The 22,909-nt window shown below is 34.3% G+C and overlaps 1 protein-coding gene across 1 annotated transcript in view; it reads right to left on the bottom strand.

Annotated features, from left to right (window-relative positions):
- The window catches only part of LOC110440620 (calcium-binding protein LPS1-alpha-like), a 43,399-nt gene that overhangs the window by 17,354 nt on the left and 3,136 nt on the right, over positions 1 to 22,909 (bottom strand). Inside the window, exons 4-10 of the mRNA XM_021483780.1 lie at positions 19,943 to 20,086; positions 17,721 to 17,963; positions 16,990 to 17,021; positions 10,596 to 10,646; positions 6,365 to 6,410; positions 2,707 to 2,850; positions 2,154 to 2,407 (exon numbers count right to left, since the gene is read on the bottom strand). Coding sequence (XP_021339455.1) covers positions 2,154 to 2,407; positions 2,707 to 2,850; positions 6,365 to 6,410; positions 10,596 to 10,646; positions 16,990 to 17,021; positions 17,721 to 17,963; positions 19,943 to 20,086 — 914 coding nt within the window. The remainder of the gene's footprint in view (positions 1 to 2,153; positions 2,408 to 2,706; positions 2,851 to 6,364; positions 6,411 to 10,595; positions 10,647 to 16,989; positions 17,022 to 17,720; positions 17,964 to 19,942; positions 20,087 to 22,909) is intronic.

Raw genomic sequence — 22,909 nt, forward strand, 5'->3', positions numbered from 1 at the left:
TAGTTTTTAACCACAGCATCAATATATATATATTTCTACCAACGATATTGTCGGAAAGATTGCATCATGATACAGGTGTGTAGTAGGTAGAAATTATATTTTGGTTGTTATATTTGAGGTAGCATTCCCCAGGATATCTACTCGACACATGTATACATTAGAGTTAGCCCAGCAGTTGCATGTTTTCATTTGTTAATCTTAAATTTTCTCACTATAGAAATGTTTCTCTTTCACTTTCTTGCTAAAATTACAAAAGAAAACCCAACCAATATTGTAAATGCAGTGAGCTTCCTTCATAATAGAATGAACTAGGTCATTTATGTTTGATTGGTTGTCGTTGTTGAAACCTATGACCTAGTTATGTTTACTTTTATATTGATTTGCTATCAAGATGAATGAGTTTCGTTTTTGAACAAATTATTATTTAGCAGGATTCTTGGTGTGACACTCAAATACAGAGAGATAGCTGAAGGATTAAATTTATCACTGATCTCAGTGGGGGTGAACACATGCATTGGAGGTTAATAAAGATTATATGTTACCTTTAACAATGCCTGTAATTGACGTTTTGATGTTTACCTAATAAATGTTTCATTACTATTATGAAGTAATTGAAAATAAGTTTTTTTAGTTAACATTTTCTGCGGTATCTTTAAAATGTACATTTTAAGCAATTATTTTCCAAATTCTGTTGTAATTTTCGTAAATATATTTAATATGGTGATTGAACTCTTTTAGTTAGGAGGTAAGCAAATCACAGCAAGGAAGCATATAACTTTGGGTACACCATGCTAGACACAAATGTTATATAAATGACTTTAACGTATTTAAATATCTTGTATATACATTCATGTGTTTGTTTGTGGACTTGAACTGAGCATAAAAATGCAGGTATGACTGTTGATCTATTTTGAGGGCCGTTGTACAATGTATGACGATAGTTATATATAATGATAAAATGCACATAATACTGAATAAAATTGTAAACACAAATCTGGAATGTTCTCAGTGTAAGAAATTTTGTCAGGAAGTTTATCCGTCCTTGTTATTTTTTATGAACTACTCGTACAAGTACAAAAATGTCAATATATACAGAAAATCGATTCATATCACTTCAGTAAAGCCCAAATTCGGTCGATGCAGGAAATCTTGTCGTTGTACACAACTTCTTGTTCTGCAAGCGTATTACGCTATCTCCAATCTTTCTTTGTTATCATCATCACAAACTCTGGAACGAAAAGTTTGTAAAACTAAAAATTAAATTTATCAAACATTTCCATTTCCAAATTGTGACTATTAGTTTCATGTGGGTACCTGACATTCACGTTACAATCCGTTATTTATGAACTGAAAGCAAATACGACAGACAATAGTTTCTCCTGTCCAGATCGTTGTATTATTTTTCCAAATATCGTCTTGCTTTACACTTGGTTACGGGTTGTCAACACTTGTCAATCATTAATTTATAATATTATATTTCATTTTGCTAAATATATCAAATCACTTTCTACGTATAAGCAACACCCAACCACTCTGATTCTTTCTCTACATAATGTTTTAATTTGACTCGTGTTTCCAATATCAATTAGCCGTTGAAGTAATGTCATGTGGTTGCACTAGACTGTTGGCGTATAAAGTGTGTCGTATGAAATAATTCCAACAGCTATTGAATATTATAGCTATATATCATATTACCCTTTAGTTTCTAGGATAGCTATTGCATAACTACCCTTGTTCTATTTTGTATAGTTAGCATCCGCCCTTGACGACGGGAACTATACCTGAGACGGGCACTATATCTATTTTTGGATCGCTGAGACTGCGGGAAAAGTAATGTGACGCTAAGAGTTGCGCCCCTTCTCCTAGGGGGCGCTGTACATATTCTACGTTCACTTCATTGTTGTCGTCTTCCAAAATGGCTTCGAGATTCGGGACCGGGAATGTCGATTGCTTCGCACAGGCTAAGCAATGCAGTAATGTGATGTACTATATCTGTTATGACCCTTTCCCTCGGGAACAGTTATCTTATAGTGTTGTCTAGGGAGGTGTGGTGCCTCGTCTATCGGCTCGGGCACTATACCTCCCCAGAAAACACTATAAGAGCCTCAGGAAAGGGCCATAATAGAATAGTGATGACCAGAAGCCAGACAGACCATCTTACCGTCATACTCAAGGAGACCATCTCCATCTTTGTCAGCAACCTCTAACAACTCGTCCACCTCCTCAATAGACACATCAACCTCTTCCAGACTGGTCAGCACATATCTCATCTCGTCCACGTGAATGAATCCTTGACTATCACGGTCAAATACCCGCCAGGCCTGTCTGACCTCCTCGGCGTCGTCAATGGTGTCAATCTTTCTCTTCATCATATTCACGAACTCTACAAACTCGATAGTGCCATTCCCTGTAAAGTGTGGGTACGAATATCAATGTATTTGGTTTTTATCTTGCTACATTGGCTTTCTCAAAAGATCTCAACTTACTTAATGTTACAGTTTTGCACTTAGACATACTCTGTGAATGATCAACGAAAATACCGTATTGACCCCTTTAGAGAATAACTGTAAATACTTATTAATTACACGCATATACAAAACTCTAGAGACAGAATCATTTATAGTTCAACAGTTTTGACACCAGTAAATATATAACAAATCATAAATTCGATCCATTGATACAGTAAGCAAAGACGAAAAGCCGTACCGTCCGCATCCACTTCGTTGATCATGTCCTGTACCTCGGCGTCTGTCGGGTTCTGTCCTAGTGACCTCATCACTGTCCCCAACTCTTTCAACGACACGATGCCATCCCCATTCTTGTCAAACACACTGAAAGCCTCCCGTATCTCTGGAATGATGATTTTAAAAATAGAAAAAACTGATCGTAACAAAAGCACGTGTGATTACACCTATACAATTTCAATTACACTGTAACATCGATTTGTTTGTCCTTTTACGATTCCTCGGTGAATCTAGGGGCCAAAAGTTACTTGTTGTGAAAAAATAGGCTACTTTATCTTGTACATAATACCAGTGATTTATATAGGAGTTAAGGATATTTGCTAGCTTACACAATTAACCTGTCGTTTGATTGAGATGTAATGTTACATGGTACCTTACAAATTATAATTGTTATAAATGTAGGTGATTTATAATTAGGTTAAGGGTTTATGCTACCTTACATAATATAACTAATACTAGTGTTAAATGTTGATGCTACCTTACATCTTATTATTGTGTTGTACAAAACACCAATCTTCTCAGTAAAACAAAATATATATTTTTGGCTTACATGCATTTCAAAGTTTATTTGTTTATGTAAGAAGACAACTTATGCATAAAATGAAATACACATAGTCAGATACATATGACTTCATTTTATGCAAAATGGTCTATCCCCGTTACTATTACATAGAGCTGTACTTATGTAAAATATTACAGATGGCCTAATGATTATACAAGAACACCAATGATATATATTCCGATAGAACAGGTTACTTGGCACGTTTTCATGTCAATAGCTTATTATTACCAGAAAGATACTTATTGGTGATAACATTATAAAGCACAAGGCAGGATGGATACATATCGTTAAAACAAATACCAAAATACAACTGTCTCTGATATATATATGTAATAGGTTGAAAATCTTCATCATTTGTAACTGATAAAAATCTCTTTTAACATAAAAAAGAGTATAATTTAGAATTGATCATTCTATTTAAACATGTTTATATTTTTCCACACAATAGCATAACCTTAACTATATTGATACAGATTATCTATAAGAAGTACATTTTCAAACATTTATTGAGAACAATATATTATTAATAGAAGGATATACATTTCGACATTTTTGATTTTATAAATGTTGAATGCCGTTACATATACAGTTCTATCACATTTTCCTATTTCTTCTGATTCGCCGAAACAAAACACTAGGTAGGCTGGTACCCAGTCTCTATAAAACAATAATGGCATTTCAGACCAAAGATTTAAAAGTACGTTCTTTCACCGGTGGGAAAGGGACTTAAAAAAGATATTTGGGTTTTTTGGTCGACTTTGTGATGACAATACCTATAAAACAATTGGTAATTAGCATATTAAACCAGTTCACAATCCATAACCGAACGACCACTTGAGTAGTTTTGTACTATTAGACGTCTAAGCAATGCACGTAGTTTGTAATTAGTTATTGAATTAGAATGTCGACTTAACTTTGAGGCGTCACCTTAGGTATACAATTACCATGTCATTATACCTTAATTCAGTACAGGTAGTATAACTACACAAAGACACATTGCACCTGTATAACAATACTCAATTATTCAGGGTGGCCTTCCTAATCAGGTCGTTATAATCGATATTATATAGTGTATGCTTCTTATACAAATACACGCCCCGGGTTCTTATTGAATATAAACATTGTGACTATTTATTATAACACATACAGTAGAAGTAACCGTACGGAAAAAAAATACTAATTAAAGTTGAAGAGAGTTTCAAAAACGTGTCGATACAGAGCTGTTTAAATTGCCTCCATGTAACACTTAATAACGGTAATGCTGGTGATGCAGTTGTGAGGATATCTGTTCAAGTGCATATAAGATAACTAGGCCATGTACATAACCTGAAAATATGGTTTGCGTATATGATGTACGCTAAATTCTTAAACGTAAATGTAATCTTTCGTAAGGAATAGTAAGACAGGTTGTGCATTTGAATACCATTATTGTTTGTTGTTTTTTTTCCTTTTTTTTTTTTTTTTTTTTTTAATTTGTTTTTTTTTTTTTTTTTTTTTTTTTTTTTTAAATCTGTTTGTTTTGTTTTTGTTTTTTGCTGTATGTACTCTCCTATTTTTTTGTTATAAATTTAAGTCTCTGACAGAATCAATGATTTAATAATATTTTTACTGCACCTTCGAAAAATCCCATTTTGCTATTTAGGTAAAAAAGTCTACTAATCATCTTTTTTTTTATTGCACACACCATAACGCATTATACAGCTAGTAACAATATATAGAATTGTGTTAACTTAACTAAAGGAATGCATTCAAAATAATTTAAAATTTAAATCAATTTGTGATTGGCTGCCATAATTGACCAATGTGAAAATAGTGATCTCGCGAAAATAAAATATAACAGTATATTACACCTAAATAGGCGAGTAGAGATTATGGTGATGGAGAAAGGAGTACACTTAATGCAAGGAAAGTAAGACGGTCAGAGAACTAGCACATTACTACTCTGTACACAATGTGATATAAGCGGTACTGTCAGATCTGTCAGACATTCCTTATGTAAAACATTCTTTGTGTATATATAGGTCATTGTAACAGACTTGTGTATCCTCTTGATACTAAGTCTCAGGACAGACATTAGCATCGGTTAACGCCTTACACAGTATATGTGTTGCAGCATTAGAGCTTTACAGCAGAAGGCTTTTAGTGATAAGGTGAAATTGTACAGTTAAGTTATTTATGTAAAGTATATTCTTCATGTAGGTCTGAATTCGGTTTTTGCTATTATCGTGTTATGTGGAATATTACATATTCCTGCAATGTTAAGTTTAGATTGTAAGGTTTGTAGTGTTATTTGATTTAACTGTAAGCACAACGTGAACTCTCTACATTGTGTATACTATATGGAACCAGTTAAACCATATATCGCTATCTATACCATACAGTTACATGTATTGTATACATTTATCAATTATGGACTTTTGTTGAAGTTATTTTTTGGTTATATGAACATGAGAAAGTGATATAAAGCCAGGCGAACTCCAGTTTAATATCCAGTTTCTCAGGTCCATATGACCACATATTCACAGAATTTAAAGCTTTAATTGTTTATGTTATATGTTTAATACTTTTTAAACCATTAAAAGATATGGAACGTAACATTTCTTGTTAAGCAAAACCGCTAAAATAAGTGTACACGCAATGTAAGTATTCTCAAGTGTTGATAATAACGAATGTGTTTTCTTACAAATAGACGTCGTTTGGTTTAAGTTCATTTTTAAATGTTCTGACATCTTTAATGATGAGTTTGCCCATTTTGAGATAGTTGACTATAACATTCCTTTATTGATACGTGCCGATGTGTTAACAGAATTAGACAGAAAATTTCAGTTTGATATAACGATATATTGACACTCCATGATGTCGATTTCAACCGTATTCTGTTTTGCTGCCATGCTGTGATATCTAGTACAAAACTGCATCAGTTGAACCAAGATAGATTAACAGATTAGAACATATATAAACATGCTTGATCACTGGGGTTTTATTTCGTACGATTTTAATGTGGTAATAAATGAAGGGTTACTAGCAGTTGGTAGTGATTGGTATCAGTAACACTCACCGGCTACCTGTTCCTCCGTCAGGCTCTGAAGCGCCGCAAGATTTGCCTGAAACATAGGTGTGTCCATACATCAAAACACATCTTATTAACTGCTGTGCTTATTTTGAAAGTATCGTATCTAAAGATAAAGGTCGCATGCATTTAACAGACATTAAACATTCAGTACACCATTAAATGCAAACATCATACCAAGTTTTAAAGATATCGAAGATATAGAAGCAATGTTTTGATTTTGTAAAGGTGATTTTTATCTGTGATAGAAACGTACAATAATATGAGAGACTAAACGGATGATTAATACAATAAAATCATTATACAGGGCCACATGGTAGTCTTAACGAGGGAAATTCTTGATGTTTTTTCATACCAAAGTAGGGCCCATACACTTAAGTGAGGTATTTTTTCCCGAAGAAGACGATAATTGGGATTCTTTTCTCTCAAGTATTTTGTATTGCCTTTTTTCTTATCAATTGACACTCCTACAGTACATGAACACAACTCAAGGCAGAGAAACAAATATCCACAATGACAACCGTGCTATGAACAATATACGGTTCAAGATGTACCAATGGTATAGGCCAGGTGCACATAATAACGAAAAACTAGGGTGGATTCCCAGGTACAACAAACCCGAGATAAATACTGTTTTTTTTTATACATTTTACTATCACACATCACGAACGACTAAGGATAGCATAACAGTTTTCTGTATTAGAAATATACACGACACTTTGTCAAAGTACAACATAATACATGTACCAGAGTCGTGCAATTACTATTTTACTTTAGAAACACTGTAAAATATTCGTTAAACAATATCTGAGCTGTCTTTATAATGGGACAAATGCACATCATCTGGCATACGCTTTACCCTATTCTAACGAGAATGCCACGAATCATGAAATCAATTCCATACATCTTATAACTTCATGGCCTCCTGTAGTGTGGCTACATTTTTTTCCCTCTCGTTTTCTACTTTTCTCATATCGAACACTCTAACTATATATATATGTATGTGGTACATTACATAGAAACGCATACACGCATAAACGATGAAACAACTCGGTCGCCTGTGTAAATAGACGTGGTGCTAAGACACCAACCTGTCTTATCCTGATGTCTTGTTGATGATGTTTGTAACAGTCTATCGTGGATACAAGTGTTGCATACATCTTACGTATCTTGGAAGTGGTATACCACACATTGACCTGTATATTGAAACACGTTCGTTATGTACATCACGGTATTCTTGCGTTTTCTTTATTTTGCGAACATTGCATAAAGGGGTTCTATTCGCGATTATCTAATTTTGCAATTGGGAGGAGAAACATGCATTAAAGACAACACGAGAATACTCAAGCGCAATAAAAACTCTAATTGAAACTCAAAAACGATAATAAAAGTGAGCTAAATATGAACAAAGCATATTTTTAAATGGAGACCTTTGGCAACATTCCAGGAAAATAAGGCCTAGCGTTCATGAAGGGCACGCATCATCTGCTTCAAAGACGACACCAACCATGTTAGCTGAGCTCAAATCCAATTAATGCCACATCATCAAAGCGCGACTCGGAATATAGACAATAGTTCAAGAAGGAACACTAATGAGTCGATTTTCGAATAACACAAGGTAATAGATCTGGATACATTGTATATTTACAGTGATATTATGAGGACGACCACAACATTTGTCCAACTACTTTGTCATTCAGTTAATATCGAAGCCCTTTATTTCAGTTTATCTGTCAGAGCATCTATCACGAAATTCATATTATCCATAGCAAGCTCCTAAACACCGAATCAAGAGTGACACATAAACACCGTCGGTTAGGAAGCAGCCAGTAAACGCAGGTCAAACGATATGCTTTTTGATTACTGTTTTTCCAAATGGACAGTTATTCAAGTCCTCAAAATCATAACGTGTTATTTATCAACTTTTCAAACTGACATTATTTTGGAATAAATACCGAAATTAAAACCAACCATTACACTAGGGTAGAATCAGAACGGATAAAACATTCCTCCGAAAACCATTGAAAAAGTATAAGGAGAATAAAGACCCACTAGGGGTTCTGGAAGAGAAAACGCCTTCTGCTTCATCAACGCCATCCTTTTTGCAAATATATTTCATACCAAGATAATGTAAAGTTTACAAACATAGAACAAGGATAGCGTAGAATTCAACATGAACACTGCACTGCAGTTAACAAACCGAAACAGTAAATATTGGTAAGTCACAATGGAATAGATATGTCCCAATTATCATGATAAGGACCATTTTATTGTTTATTGTTTTCATCAATTTGCATCTGACAAAACATTTTGCTGTATATTTGTTTGTCAGCAATCGACATCTGTCATGGCAGTTGCGGTATTCGGATCACACTAGTGAGTATCCAATCAATGGTACATGTTAATGCAGTAAGTGAGAGAAGCAGGGATGTAACTCTCAAGAAATTGGAAGATTCATGATGGAAAATAAAAACAGTCATGTTAATCATGAAGCTTTATAGTATGCAATCAATGTCGATCATCTGAAATTAAAAACTATAGGTCAAATGCTAACGAGGACGACTGCTTACGAAGAGGGATTTGTCCTGTCTATCATTACAACTTCAGGAAGGTGTTAACGTACTACAGGTCAATGACTTTTTTGTTATCAAAGTCAACATATAAATGATGAATCTGAAAGCAAGATCTTTGTTACCTGATCTGACATACACCTCGATAAATTCATCTCCTGTTGTAAAACAAAGTCGGTCAAGGAGGATTTTTGTAAAAAGTCTTCCTTAAAAATATCTCCCCGAACTAAAAAAAAAGTGGTATCTACCAGAATTATTTTTTTGTTAACAAAATTATGAATTATGGCATTTTGGTCAATATATTTATAAAAAGTTTTGCTCAATGACTCGTAAAGCTAACCGTGCTTTTCACACCGTGGTCCTAGAGTCATACAATGCACTGTCATTTGATTGGAAAACAAACATCAAAAGTATAGGGTCTGCAACATTCTATATAACACAAAAGCACGAACTGTCATTTAACACCTTCAATGCAGGAACCCAGTAACTGAGATGCATCTTATCCATATTGATATTTTCTTTAAAAGAGTTTAAAAGCAACACATGATTCGTCAGTTTTGCTGGTACATGTAACACAATTTTTGAATGTCTAAAGTTCATAACAACACGAAATCAGCATGGATTCCTGAATTATTTTCCTCCAATTTTGCAGATAGTATATTTATTAAGCTTTTATCTCACATTTTTGTACTTTCATATGTTCGCCACTAACCTTTCTGGTGAAATTTCATTTATTAAAATGTGCATGTTTAGATCACTGAATATGTTTTATTACTGTGCCAAATGTATGAACGTTTAAAAGTATTAATGTTATAAACACGACTACTCGTCCGTAAATTACTAATAGAAAAATAGAAATAAAGATGAAGCACCAGAACATCTAACGGCTAAATTCTTCACTACTCGGTACAGTACGTATCCAGCCGAAGTACAGTGTACGAGGTTAGTAGGTAGATAGTATGTTCGTAGAAATAATGTAATAAACGCCATCGATTTGCTCGGTTGTGAGTGCCAAGGCTGTTTATACGAGGTTACGGTGGTTACGGTTTACTGCCAAAACAGCAGTGGAATTTACAATTGTACCTAATCATACGTCAGTTAGTATCTGTTCCCTCCCCATTTCTATTGGATTTTGTGATAGACGTCCATACATGAATCATATTAAGTACTCATGAATGATATAACCCGTGAGTGGAACCTCCAGGCCTCCAAAAGAAACTTGTCAAATTAGTTTCACTGGAATTGATAGTTTGTCTTATTCCAGCTTATAAGTATTAAAGTTTTTTTGATTTTCACCAAAATACCTAAAATCGAATCTTTTTCTATCTTTTCAAAGTTTTGAACATGTCAAATTAAAGCAATATTGGTCCATGGCATGAACAAATTGTTTGTAAATGATTTAGAATAAGCTACATAAAATATCTTTTTAGAGGGTCTATATTCCAACTTAAAAAAAATATCAAAGTGGAAAAAAAATCATGTTTATTTTTGCAATTTGCAAACTTCTTTAATCGTCCACTACAATCAACTTATATTTTGATGTACTTTTGAAACATGAATATAGCAAGGTATCGTTTGATTATATAACTCACTTAAAATATCAAAAGAAGCAATTAAAACAAAAGTAAATTATTACAACTTATACTCACCAGGTGTTCTTTTGTACACATGATAATAAATTGAATGTCTCTTGTCTGAGACTGACCAGTCAGTTATGGTCTCACTGTCCGGCGCAGTGACCGGCAAGGCTGACCTCTCCGGTGGTAAAGATGATATGCTGTCAATGCAGGACACAACTTTCACATCAAGTATTCAACGCACACGTGACATGGCTACCGTCCAAAAAAACAGAAGTGCAAAATGTACAACTCATATTGAAATTGCACTGTGATCCGTTACGAACATCAGTTTATGTGATACACAATAATATCTAAACAAATAAATTCTCAAACTTCTCACAAACACCAGCCCCACAGACGTTCGCAGCGACAGTTTTATTACATTACAATTGTACACAACGTATTGATGTCTTATAAACAATGCATAGTCGCGCGTACACTTTGTTGCTCACAGCCATCTCTAAATACCAATATACGGCAGAAGTACTATACACCGACGGTACCGTGTGGTTTAACAGTATCTAAGAGGAATTGCATTGATACAGGAGTGTATGTGGCACCGTACGGAACAATGCCTCACTGCTTTACAGCATAGGATATAAAAGATGGCTGTCGGTTTCTTTGAATCATCATTAACCTTAGTAGAATAAGCAATCCGTGTGTCACTCTCTTGTTTCTTTCTCGATATCTTGGATGACGTCTACCGATTTCAACTGTTTTCTTTCGTTTTGTCTCCCTATTCGTCACTATAGCTCCAGCGGTAAATGCCTTACCGCCTGAGATGCACGACAGTGTTTCCCAGATCAATATATAGATATGGATCACTGGTCCATGAGACCCGAACACCAATGTGCTTTATGATTTATAACAGTCGTAACATGAGTTAATTGTAAACTACACTATCTTCATATGAATTAAGGAGCACCTCTGGGCACTCATAGAATCTATTATTTAAACTTTGAAATAGAAAACAGAAACGATGAAAGTACTTTGACAGTCACTTGTTTTATTGGCACCTGTGCAACTAGTAAAACATGGTGGCAGGTCTAATACCGTATGCTTGCAGTTTGAGACTATAAATCTTGCTTTACATCCAACACTGGTAAGCTTTCACCCGGAAATGTTCTTGTTTGCACTCGGCTTGAGACCAAGTGTAAGCGTTATATTTTCCAAAGTGGATCTCAACTGAAAAATAAGGTAACGATTGTTTTTCTCTCGAATCCTTCTTAGTAAAACAAGATCGTTTGCTGCAGTCAAACATGAGAAGGCTTATCGATCGATATGCTAAGGACATTTCAAGGTGTCTGTGTATTTCGCTGTTAACCCAATTCAACGTGAAATGTGCTTTTTTTTGTTTGCTCGTCTTTCATTGAGGCAGATATTCAACCGACAGTATAGAACAATGCATACTAAGTATATATCATATTGAAACGTAGGATTGCCATACGTTCATGGAAAAATATTTCTTACGAGTTCACAATTAATAACTATTTAATGTTACAGGTTTCCCTCTTTACATTATATATGTAGTTATTGTTGACCAAAGAACTACAAATTTTCAACGGATTGTTTTCACAATTCAGAGGAAGGTTAATTACTCTAAAAGCTTCGAGATGTTCGATAACCACCATTATGTGTTCAATTGTCAACACGGTGTCCGCTCGATATCTTGAGCGAATTTTAACGGATTATATTCACACTTAATAGGAATGTTAATTGCCATGATGACTTGGATATGTTTGTACTTACATGTAGTAAGGCTTGTCTACAAGGAAAGCTCCTATCTACATTGGGAAAAAAACAATGTTCGTTTATATGCCACGTTGCTTCCAATATGAGATTACATAGTAAATTGCTTTTTTTAGAGTCATAGTGCCTTAATCAGATTTGAATAAACAAATTATCACTGGTTCCACCTGTGGTCAATAAGACATTTTTTCAGACCGGTTATGTCACCACATACTTATTTGGCGGGAATTTATAAGTTGTCTTAGTTGTCTTAAAATTCCTATAAATGTCGTTTATTGTCGACGTTGAATCCAGGCTTTATCCCTGTGTGTTGTTTGACGGTTTGGTTTATATTTTGCATCGGCTTTGCCTTCAGATCTTGTTTTTGTGTATGCACGATTTGGTACTTCTTTTTATTGTCTTTGAAGTTTGGATCTTCTCCTTGTCTATTCATGATTTGGAATATTTTGTCGTTGTGTATAGACGTGGAAGTATAAATCATATGTTAACTTTGTAGTAGATTTTATGATGGTGTGTCGAAGCTGTAGTATGTTTTGTCCGTGTGCATTGACGCTGTGGTCTAATGTAATCTTTCCCCGTGGTAAATAAGAACATCTCACCCCAAGGGGTACATTTTGTAAGATTCTGAAATGTCTAGCTTGAGATTTTGCGCGAGGGCCAGACATCTAACAGCCTTACCCCGAAGGTTGAGTTTTTTTTGTCCTACTCTTAAAGTGGGGAATGATTATTTTCTATCACATCAAGTACAAGTGTTGGTTTCATAAAATGCAAACGTTGATTGAATTATTTCGAGCAGCGCGGAGTTTTCTTCCTCGAACTGCTATTGTTGACGTGACGTCGTTGTATTGTTACCTTGACGTCAATGCATTGTCGAGATGACGTCATGAAGTTGTTATGACAGGGGAATTCCCCGTATTTTCCCTAGGGTAAGACAGAGATATCTTTACCTGGCCAGTAGTGTGGCTATCTTTGTCTAATGAGAGCTAATATAATATCTGTCTAAGAAAAGGCTGTGTTATTATTGTGTTTTTTTGCTTATGATGATACCGTGTGAGGATTTGTCATTATGTGATGATCATGTATTATGTTAGGTCTCATTTTTATGGCACTGGGCCATATTCTGTCCTTGTTAAATGACGCGGTTGTACATTTTGTCTTTGTTTATTGACGTTGTAGAATATGTTCCCTATAGGATGATACTATTTTCATAATTCTATCCAAAACGAAACAGAGGGAAGGTTACAGTTTAAACTGTATGATTCGCTATCGTTTTGCCAGCAGCGTAGTAGGGAAAATCGAATCCACTCCCTTGTTCAGTGACGGAATTGGCAAAGACACAGCGGGTTACACATTTATAGAAAGCAAATTTTACAAACACATTAAAAATGTATATGAGCAGCTTTATTGAAATTCAAGTATGTACAACAAAGTAATATAAAACGTCATCAATAAAATTAAACAACAATAAAATATTTACATACAACAATTTAATCAATAACAAATGAAAATATTTATACATTTTCATCACAAACACAATCATATTGTTTCACATTTAGAGAAAAATACATTATTAATGTACCCGTTTTTCTGTAAATGTGAGACAATATAACAGAATCAATAAATACTGATAATTACACATAGAACCTCTTCTAAAAATGTTTTTTATGAAACGAGAAAATGATTTTTTTTTATGGCTTCAATAAATCTTTGGTAAACTTAACTTCACAGAATTTGGTTACACCAAACTACACAGTAATGTCATTCAGAATGACCATTTTGTCGGATTACACAGGTTCAATTTACGAATATACACATAACGTATATGCAGACTGTATTAAACAGAGTTCAGTTTAGACAGGTTTCATTGTATACTATAAAAGTAAAACTTTCGCGTTTGAAAATGTCCAAGCTGTGACTCTTTAAACTCATTGTGGCATGGAACTGTTCTCGTTAGCAAAGATTTGTAGCTTTAGATTCCAAAGATCCAAAAAAGAAATATTCGCGTGTGGGTAATTTCGCGCTTATTTCCTTCACACGAAAAACGTTCGCATTTCCGCAAAACCTTTTCCTTTTTTACAGTTTTCTTTAAAGACTTAAATACTTAAGATTTTTTAAAATAACTCCAATTTCTCAAAGTTCACGGAAAAATGTATAAAGACAATGCAAACACATGATTCATATATGAAGAAAACATCAACACACATCTATAAGTCTAGGCACAACATGAGATCATTTTCCGACTTAACTAATGCTATGACAAATATAGCGTTTTAAATGAACATATTTATAAAAATAAACTAATATGAAATTTTAGATCATATTGTTTGCTTAAACATCCGTTAATCATTTCGGTTAAACTTATTTTATTACATTTAAAATGTGCGAAAACATGGCAGGCCGGAATAAAAATTACTGAATTATTGTCATTATCATAACAAGGAAAACCTGAAGAATTGTTCATTAATAGAGCTACATTTTTTAAAATACGTTACGCATACATTTATGATACAGAACAATCACAACTGTCATGATTGATGGGATTATCACATTATTTCGACCTCAATACAAGTTTTTACCAATAATCAGGTAATAAGATTGGTCACACAAAGATTTTCAATTTATTTTATAAAAATGTTAACTATAGTTTTATATATCTTAAATGTATCTGTGTACAACTGAGAATATGTTTTCCTGGTGTTATAGAATTGAGTATTAAAGCCGTCTCTTGGAAATTTTACATGTATGAACCCTTATATTCTGCTTCCGGGCATGGAATTAATATATACCTTAACAACATATAATCTGATCGATTTTTAACCAGTGTCCCCAGTAGCATTACATAAGATGAATGTTTTCGTTCTAATATCCAATGCTTTAATTTAAAACCATTTGATTATTAAACGTGACGCCAGTCATTTGTTGTATAATAACTCTTTCCCCAATTCGATCACACCAATATAGGTAATAGACATAGAACAATAAAAATAACTTTTGAATAAAAAAGATAATCAATAACATGATATATAATTCTTTGATCGATAATGTCTAGAATAGTTGCACTACTATTGTTGATTAGAGACGTTCCTAACAGATCATTAAGACAGACACAAGACCTACACCTTTGATTACTATCTTGGGACTCTACTGGTAGCGATTCATCGAGACACAAAACATGCAGCTTTGAGCTAGAAGCGAGGGACCTACCTGGTAACGGTTAACTGAATATGCAAGGGACCTTCCTGGTAACGGTTAACTGAATATGCAAGGGACCTTCCTGGTAACGGTTAACTGAATATGCAAGGGACCTTCCTGGTAACGATTAACTTAACATACAAGGGACTTTCCTGGTGCCGATTTATTGCTACACGGAGCCTAGCGCTTTGTTGTCTATCTGAGGGTCTATCCTGGTATATATAAAAGACTATCGATTGCGACACGGAGCCTAGCGCTTTGGTGTCAATCTGACGGTCTTCTATCATGGTAACGAATCTTTGAGACACCCGACCTAGTTTTATGAGGCTTATCCGAGAGTCTTATCCGGTAACAAATCTTTGAGACACGGGACCTCGAGCTTTGAATCTTATCCGAAATGTCCATACTGGTAGCGAATCATTGAAACATAGGCCGTAGAGCTTTGATTTCTATCCACGGGACTATCCTAGTAGCATGTCCTATATAACTCTATGATGAGCTGGAGATGATATTACCTCCAATAAAAGCCACGCTCGCATCGGTAATAGAAAGCCGACCGTCTGCGTGGAAATGGATTGATCTAAATCTAAGGACCAATATGTCCATTCTTGTACTGTGACAAAGTGATCCGCTGATATATTGGATCAGAGAGGGAGGGGGGGGGGGGGGATATAGAAATAATTAATTAGAAAGTCTGTTCAACAGTTGGTATTGTTTACTCTGAAATAAAATGTACGTTGTGTAGTTTTTCTATCGATATAAGTATTGATCGAGCCCTGTTACTATAATTACCATATCAGCATGAGATACGCTAGCTCACATACACACAGTCTATGAAGCGAATTATCGTAAGTATGCCTGCTGTGGCTTTTCATACTGGTATAACTGTTAAGTATACCATTTAACTATGTATTTACATTCTAAACATGTAGTCATTATTCATTGCATTAAACATGTTCCGTGATAATTGCTTTGCTTTTGTGTGTAACGTCAATAATGAACGGTATTTATGGGAAAGCATTCCAACCACCATGGGCACTGGAGCGACCAATTCGAAGCTTTTCACTGTGTTTACGAAGCAGACTTCCAAGTGTCACATTATAAAATATTGAATGGCTTTATAAGCAAAAGGCATGTTCCATTTTTGTCTTTATAATACTATGAACGCTATTTTGTGTAAGTTTATACCATGCGCATGCGTGATAATAATAAGATAATCAAATAAATGACACGTGAGAGTGTCTTCACTTGTTCCTGTTTTCTAATCAGGATAAAATATACAAAAGGTATCACAGATTGTAATGACTTGTAGGCAGCCACGTTTTGTGGTAAGAATGAACACCAACGAAAGGAAATGCCGGGATGCTTGTGTTGGGACCTTTTTGTCTTACATCCCTGCCATTTCATTCATCTTGCACTGACTCAGTATAAGTATTTTCTAAATTGCTATTTGTTCCTGTTGTTCACAATCCGGCTGGTTTACTCCTTCAGGATTTGCCAACATTTTTACAAATTCTGTAACGATAAAAGGATCAAATGACATAAGTTTATGTGTAGTGTTATCTGGATGTTAATATTTAGCAGCACGGCAGCGCAATATATATTCGGATAGCGTGAAAGACTAATAAAATCTCTCACTCCCTTGGGGGTGAGATAGGGGAATCTCAACCAGAGGGGGAATATTCCTAAGTTGTGTTTTTTTTATTGCTGACGTGACGTCATTGTATTATTAACGTCACGGCATACCCTTGTTATGAAAAGGGGAATTCCCCATCTCAATCCTAGGGTGAGATCACACAGGTAAAATATATAGTGGATTCACCTTTCCAGGTTAAGAGAAAAATATTTGAATTACCCAAATCAGCCTTTAATAGGTTTAGTTTTATTGAAAACGTATATCACCATTTCCATGTCTCTATTTGTAATGCTCAATCATTTCTAGACGCAAATCGTTCAGTTAGATCAATGCGCCCGAATACGATTTTGATTAAAACTAAGTCAATTGTATAAACATAATCAACATTTCCGCAATTTATGATGAAATGTGTCGTTTTTAGTCAAACATACCATACATGACAAATTACTCACGAATTACTTCGCTGTACATGAATTGACAAACACTTAGTATATTGCAATGAAAAGGTTGGATTCCAAACCAGGCACACTTCATTAAAAGGACGTTTGGCGAATGCCGTTTTTAATATAGATACGCACCTTCATATTCAATTGTACCGTCGCCATCTAAATCTGCAAGCTCTATCATTTCATCAACATCTTCATCCGGGAGCTTGTCGCCGAGATTTGTCATGATGTGACGAAGCTCATCAGCAGTAATGAAACCTCTGTTTTCGCGGTCAAACACTTTGAACGCCTCGAATATTTCTTCCGGACTTCCTTTGTTGGCGTCTTTCTTCTTCATCATCCGCACGAACTCGTCGAACTCAATAGTTCCGTTACCTAAGTGTGTGAAATAAAACACTTGCATAAGGAATAACACGTTACTATGAAGGATGTTTGTCCCACTGCACTGTATTGTTTTGTACATATTACAACCTCCCCTTATTCTCTTTTTGGATATACGTGTAACTTGTAGCACAGGTGGGTCAGGGATATCCCTTAGACTAGTGAGGTCCGTCGGTTAGACCTATACTAAAACACTAAAAAGTCCAAATTATTTTGTTACATTCAGAAGATTGTTTTTGATTGAATTTTGTTTATTTCATTTTCATACAATTTTTAGATCATAGTTACAGTTTTGTGCAGTGTCACGTGAATCATTAAGAATTATGTATACCAAACTTATCTTAAAATACTTGAAATACGTGCTCAGTATCCAATCATCGGGCATGTTTTATCACTACGTTCCCTTTAATGAAAATTTGATAGCATTAAGTACTTCAGTCGAGTGGTAGACCTTATATCCTTACTCTTTTTTCGTAAATCCTTTTAAAGCAACATACCAAAATATAATTTTGTTATTACAAACTTTACTAATGTCATCGTGTATTTTAGCCAAGCACACTTAAGAATGAACACCTCTGAGAAGTCAAAAAAATCCTGTATTAAACTTTTTTTCTTATATGGATTTTTGGAAAAAGGAGTTAATTTCATAGAAAATCAAAATCAAAATCAAAAAAATCCGTGTGTTCGTTTCTGTGCTATGATCGGCCAAAGATACCAATTTAACACAATATGTGATTTTAGGTGATTTGTTAGGTTTTGACCATTTGTATAACAAATTCATACAATTTCTTCCAAGTGTGTAATTGATACAAATATTAATTTCTTTTAAATTTTGGAAGTAAATTTTCCTAATCTGATTCTTTCAAATCAGAAAGGCGATTTAAGTTACCCCTGCTCCTTATTTTTTTTATAAAGAAAATACTATTTTTTTGCAGATTAAACGCTTTTTTTGTCCCATAATTATTTGTGTTATTTTTCACCCTTTTCGGGGTCAAAAATCAAAAGTGCTTCAGTTACACAAATTATGTAAAAAAAAAATATATACAAATAATGTATAATTTTCCATTTTTTTGCATATTTTTTTATCATATTGAACATTTTAATGTTGTAAAGCAAAATTGAACCTGCTTTAATTAAAAATGGTGACACAATGACAATTTAAGGGATCAATCTAGTGTCCAAAAGTGTGAAATTTTGGCCTTTTGTGAAGCGCAATAAATTAATACACATTTTCAAAATGGCCGCCGAATTGGTCATTTTTTTAAATTCTTGTAAAAAAGGGTCTGCAAACAACAGGCATCTAGATTTTTGACATATTTTTCAGATGCGTGTTTGCTATTAAACTTGATCATATTTTGTTAAATATTACAAAAACCTGTTACACCAGATCTAAACGAGACTTGAACGTGATTCAAACTTCATAAGAGTACATCCTCAATCTCTCATAGCCTATATAACTGTTGTTCTTTTGTTTTATCCTTAAACTAATCATTATATTTTAAAAGCAGCAGTACCTGTGATATCTTCTATATTTTGGTCAGTTATCACGAGGCCACGACCCTATCGCAAGATGCCACGCCCCTATGGTCAGCTATCACGCACTAATGTATATAAGGGCATGCCCATATAGTAGGTTGCCACGCCCCTATGGATAGTTATCGCCTTCTAATGATTATGTGGACACGACCCTATCGTAAGTTACCACGCCCATAACGTCAGTTATCACGCGCTAATTGATATAAGGTCATGCCCCTATAGTAAGTTGCCATGCCCCTATGGTCAGCTATCACACCCTAATGATTATGGGGCCACGACCCTATCGTAATATGTCACGCCCCTGAGGTCAGTTATCACGCTCTTATTGATATATGGTCATGCCTCTATCGTCAGATGCCATGCCCCCATGGTTATGGGACCACTCCCCTGTGATTTTTACTCACCCCCAAACATGGTTACTAGTCTACGTCACTTACCGTCTGTGTCCACCTCGAGGACCAGTGCCTCTAGTTCCTCTTCGGTTGGGTTCTCCCCCAGGGATCTCATCACAGTTCCCAGTTCATCCGCCGACACAGTACCGTCTCCATCCTTATCGAATACGCGGAATGCCATCTTGTATTCTTTGGTGTAAACAACAAATATCATTAGAAATAAACTTTATTTTAATGACGAAAGACTACGACACATGAATTGTCTAACTATAAATTAACAGTGGAAAACATCAGAAGTAGATGTTTTTTATCGATGTGTGAAGTCATCGCTATCCTTGTGTAATATAATCGGAACATACTTGTATGAATAACATATAGAGTTGTTAGGAGTATGAATAACATATAAAGTTGTTAGGAGCATGAATAACATGTAGAGTTGTTAGGAGTATAAATAACATAACGAGTTGTTAGGAGTATGAATAACATATTAAGTTGTTAGGAGTATGAATAACATTTAAAGTTGTTAGGAGTATGAATAACATATAGAGTTGTTAGGAGCATGAATAACATATAGATTTGTTAGGAGCATGAATAACATAAGGAGTTGTTAGGAGTATAAATAATATATAGGGTTGTAAGGAGCATGAATAACATATAGAGTTGTTAGGAGCATGAATAACATATATAGAGTTGTTAGGAGTATAAATAACAAATAGGGTTGTTAGGAGCATGAATAACATATAGAGTTGTTAGGAATATGAATAACATAAAGAGTTGTTAGGAGCATGAATAACATATGAAGTTGTTAAAAGTTTGAATAACATATAGAGGTGTTAGGAGCATAAATAACATATAGAGTTGTTAGGAGTATGAATAACATACAGAGTTGTTAGGAGTATGAATAACATAAAGTGTTGTTAGGAGTATGTATAATATATAGAGTTGTTAGGAGTATGAATAGCATATAGAGTTGTTAGGAGTATGAATAATATATAGAGTTGTTAGGAGTATGAATAACATATAGAGTTGTTAGGAGAATGAATAACATATTGAGTTGTTAGGAGTATGAATAACATATAAAGTTGTAAGGCGTATGAATAGCATATAAAGTTGTTAGGAGTATGAATAACATATAGAGTTGTTAGGAGTATGAATAACATAATAAGTTGTTAGGAGTATGAATAACATATAGAGTTGTAAGGAGTATGAATAACATATAAAGTTGTTAGGAGTATGAATAACATATAGAGTTGTTAGGAGTATGAATAACATATTAAGTTGTTAGGAGTATAAATAACATATAGAGTTGTAAGGAGTATGAATAACATATAAAGTTGTTAGGAGTATGAATAACATATAGAGTTGTTAGGAGTATGAATAACATATTAAGTTGTTAGGAGTATAAATAACATATAGAGTTGTAAGGAGTATGAATAACATATAAAGTTGTTAGGAGTATGAATAACATATAGAGTTGTTAGGAGTATGAATAACATATTAAGTTGTTAGGAGTATAAATAACTGCTCCGTGCTGGAGATGTAATGTGGCCATTTTATATTCCACTTGGGTTGTTGGAGCTGTGTTGTCAGGAGAAAAACACCGACAATGCAAATATAATCTGATTGACCTTGGGAGACAGAGCGAGCTGTTAAACTGAATAGTCAATCATTAAATTAAAGGACGGAATAAACAGCATTAATATGTCTCTATAGATGTTTAAAAGCTTTAGGAATTCGCCATGTTCACTTGATATCCACGGTACCCATTGTCATTGCCATTAACGATCTTTAAGTGCAATGACGTTATGTGTGTTTAATCAAACAACGGAACAAAGATTCGTACCCCGGACTAATTCCATTCAAAATCCTAAACTAGAAAAATATATGTTACTGTTGTAAGAAGGTAAACTAGAAACCTGAAAGTTTGAAGGGTTGCTGTTAAAATTACATATCTAAAACATATATTAAATTAAATGAAAATAAAAGTGATAACGTCATTGACGTTCAAAATATAACATCTAGGAAGAGCAATGAGTTGTATTGACTTCAGATATGTACAAAGTATTGGTATCAGGAAATAACGATCTCCAGTTCCAAAGTCAATGACTGAACAAAAATATTATAGATCAGTAATCATTCTGTGGTCTAAACTACTGTTTAAATGTTACAAACATATCAAATTTCAAGCCGAACATGTTACAAATAATATACGTACATTAAACGAAATACACATTCTGTACTGGAGAGTTGGCCTTTGAGTATTATAGTTTTTCAAATGAAAATGGCCCAACTCTTACAATACTGTTCATTATATACTTTGAAAAGCCAGTGTCTAAATACCAAATGTTCTGATAATGTCCATACGAGGTTAAACAGTTAACCAACACCACGATGTAAGTACAAAGAGGAAATAATCAATTCCCTTGTCATCCCTACAGACCGTAGTTGTTATAGCCAACATGGCTACACTGGAACCATAATAATAATTAATGGATAATTTTGTCAGTACCACCACGCGGGATTCTATGGAATTTCCACTGTGCTGTATTTATCTCCATATCAATGGGTTATCTAACCGGACCCTAAGAAAATCAAACGATGCATTTCTAAGGCTCGTGATATTTCTTCAGTAAGATTATAAAGACACTGTGCATCCTAAATATTACTATTCTCGCAGGAGCTTTTAGCAACTATTTATCTGATAATCCTCGAAGTTCGATTCTCATTGGACAAGTTTCAAAGAACCCTTTGATATCTCGGTATATCATATTATGAAATAATTATACAAAGCTAAATTTACAATTCAAACGGGATAAAAGACAAAAGATAACATCGATAACTCACATATAGGTTTTTTAATCCCTGCTAGAAATTCTTTTTAGTTCAGTGCGAAACATTGTGTAAATGAAACTGGCTATGTTGTTGCGAATATTTGTTTAGCGACACTTACAGTGCAAACATTGTAAAGAGGTTTGGTGCTATATAGAGAGAAACATAGAAAAGAATTGTTAA

Source organism: Mizuhopecten yessoensis, unplaced genomic scaffold, assembly GCF_002113885.1.
Source record: "Mizuhopecten yessoensis strain PY_sf001 unplaced genomic scaffold, ASM211388v2 scaffold11185, whole genome shotgun sequence".
NCBI classification, from domain to species: Eukaryota; Metazoa; Mollusca; class Bivalvia; order Pectinida; family Pectinidae; genus Mizuhopecten; species Mizuhopecten yessoensis.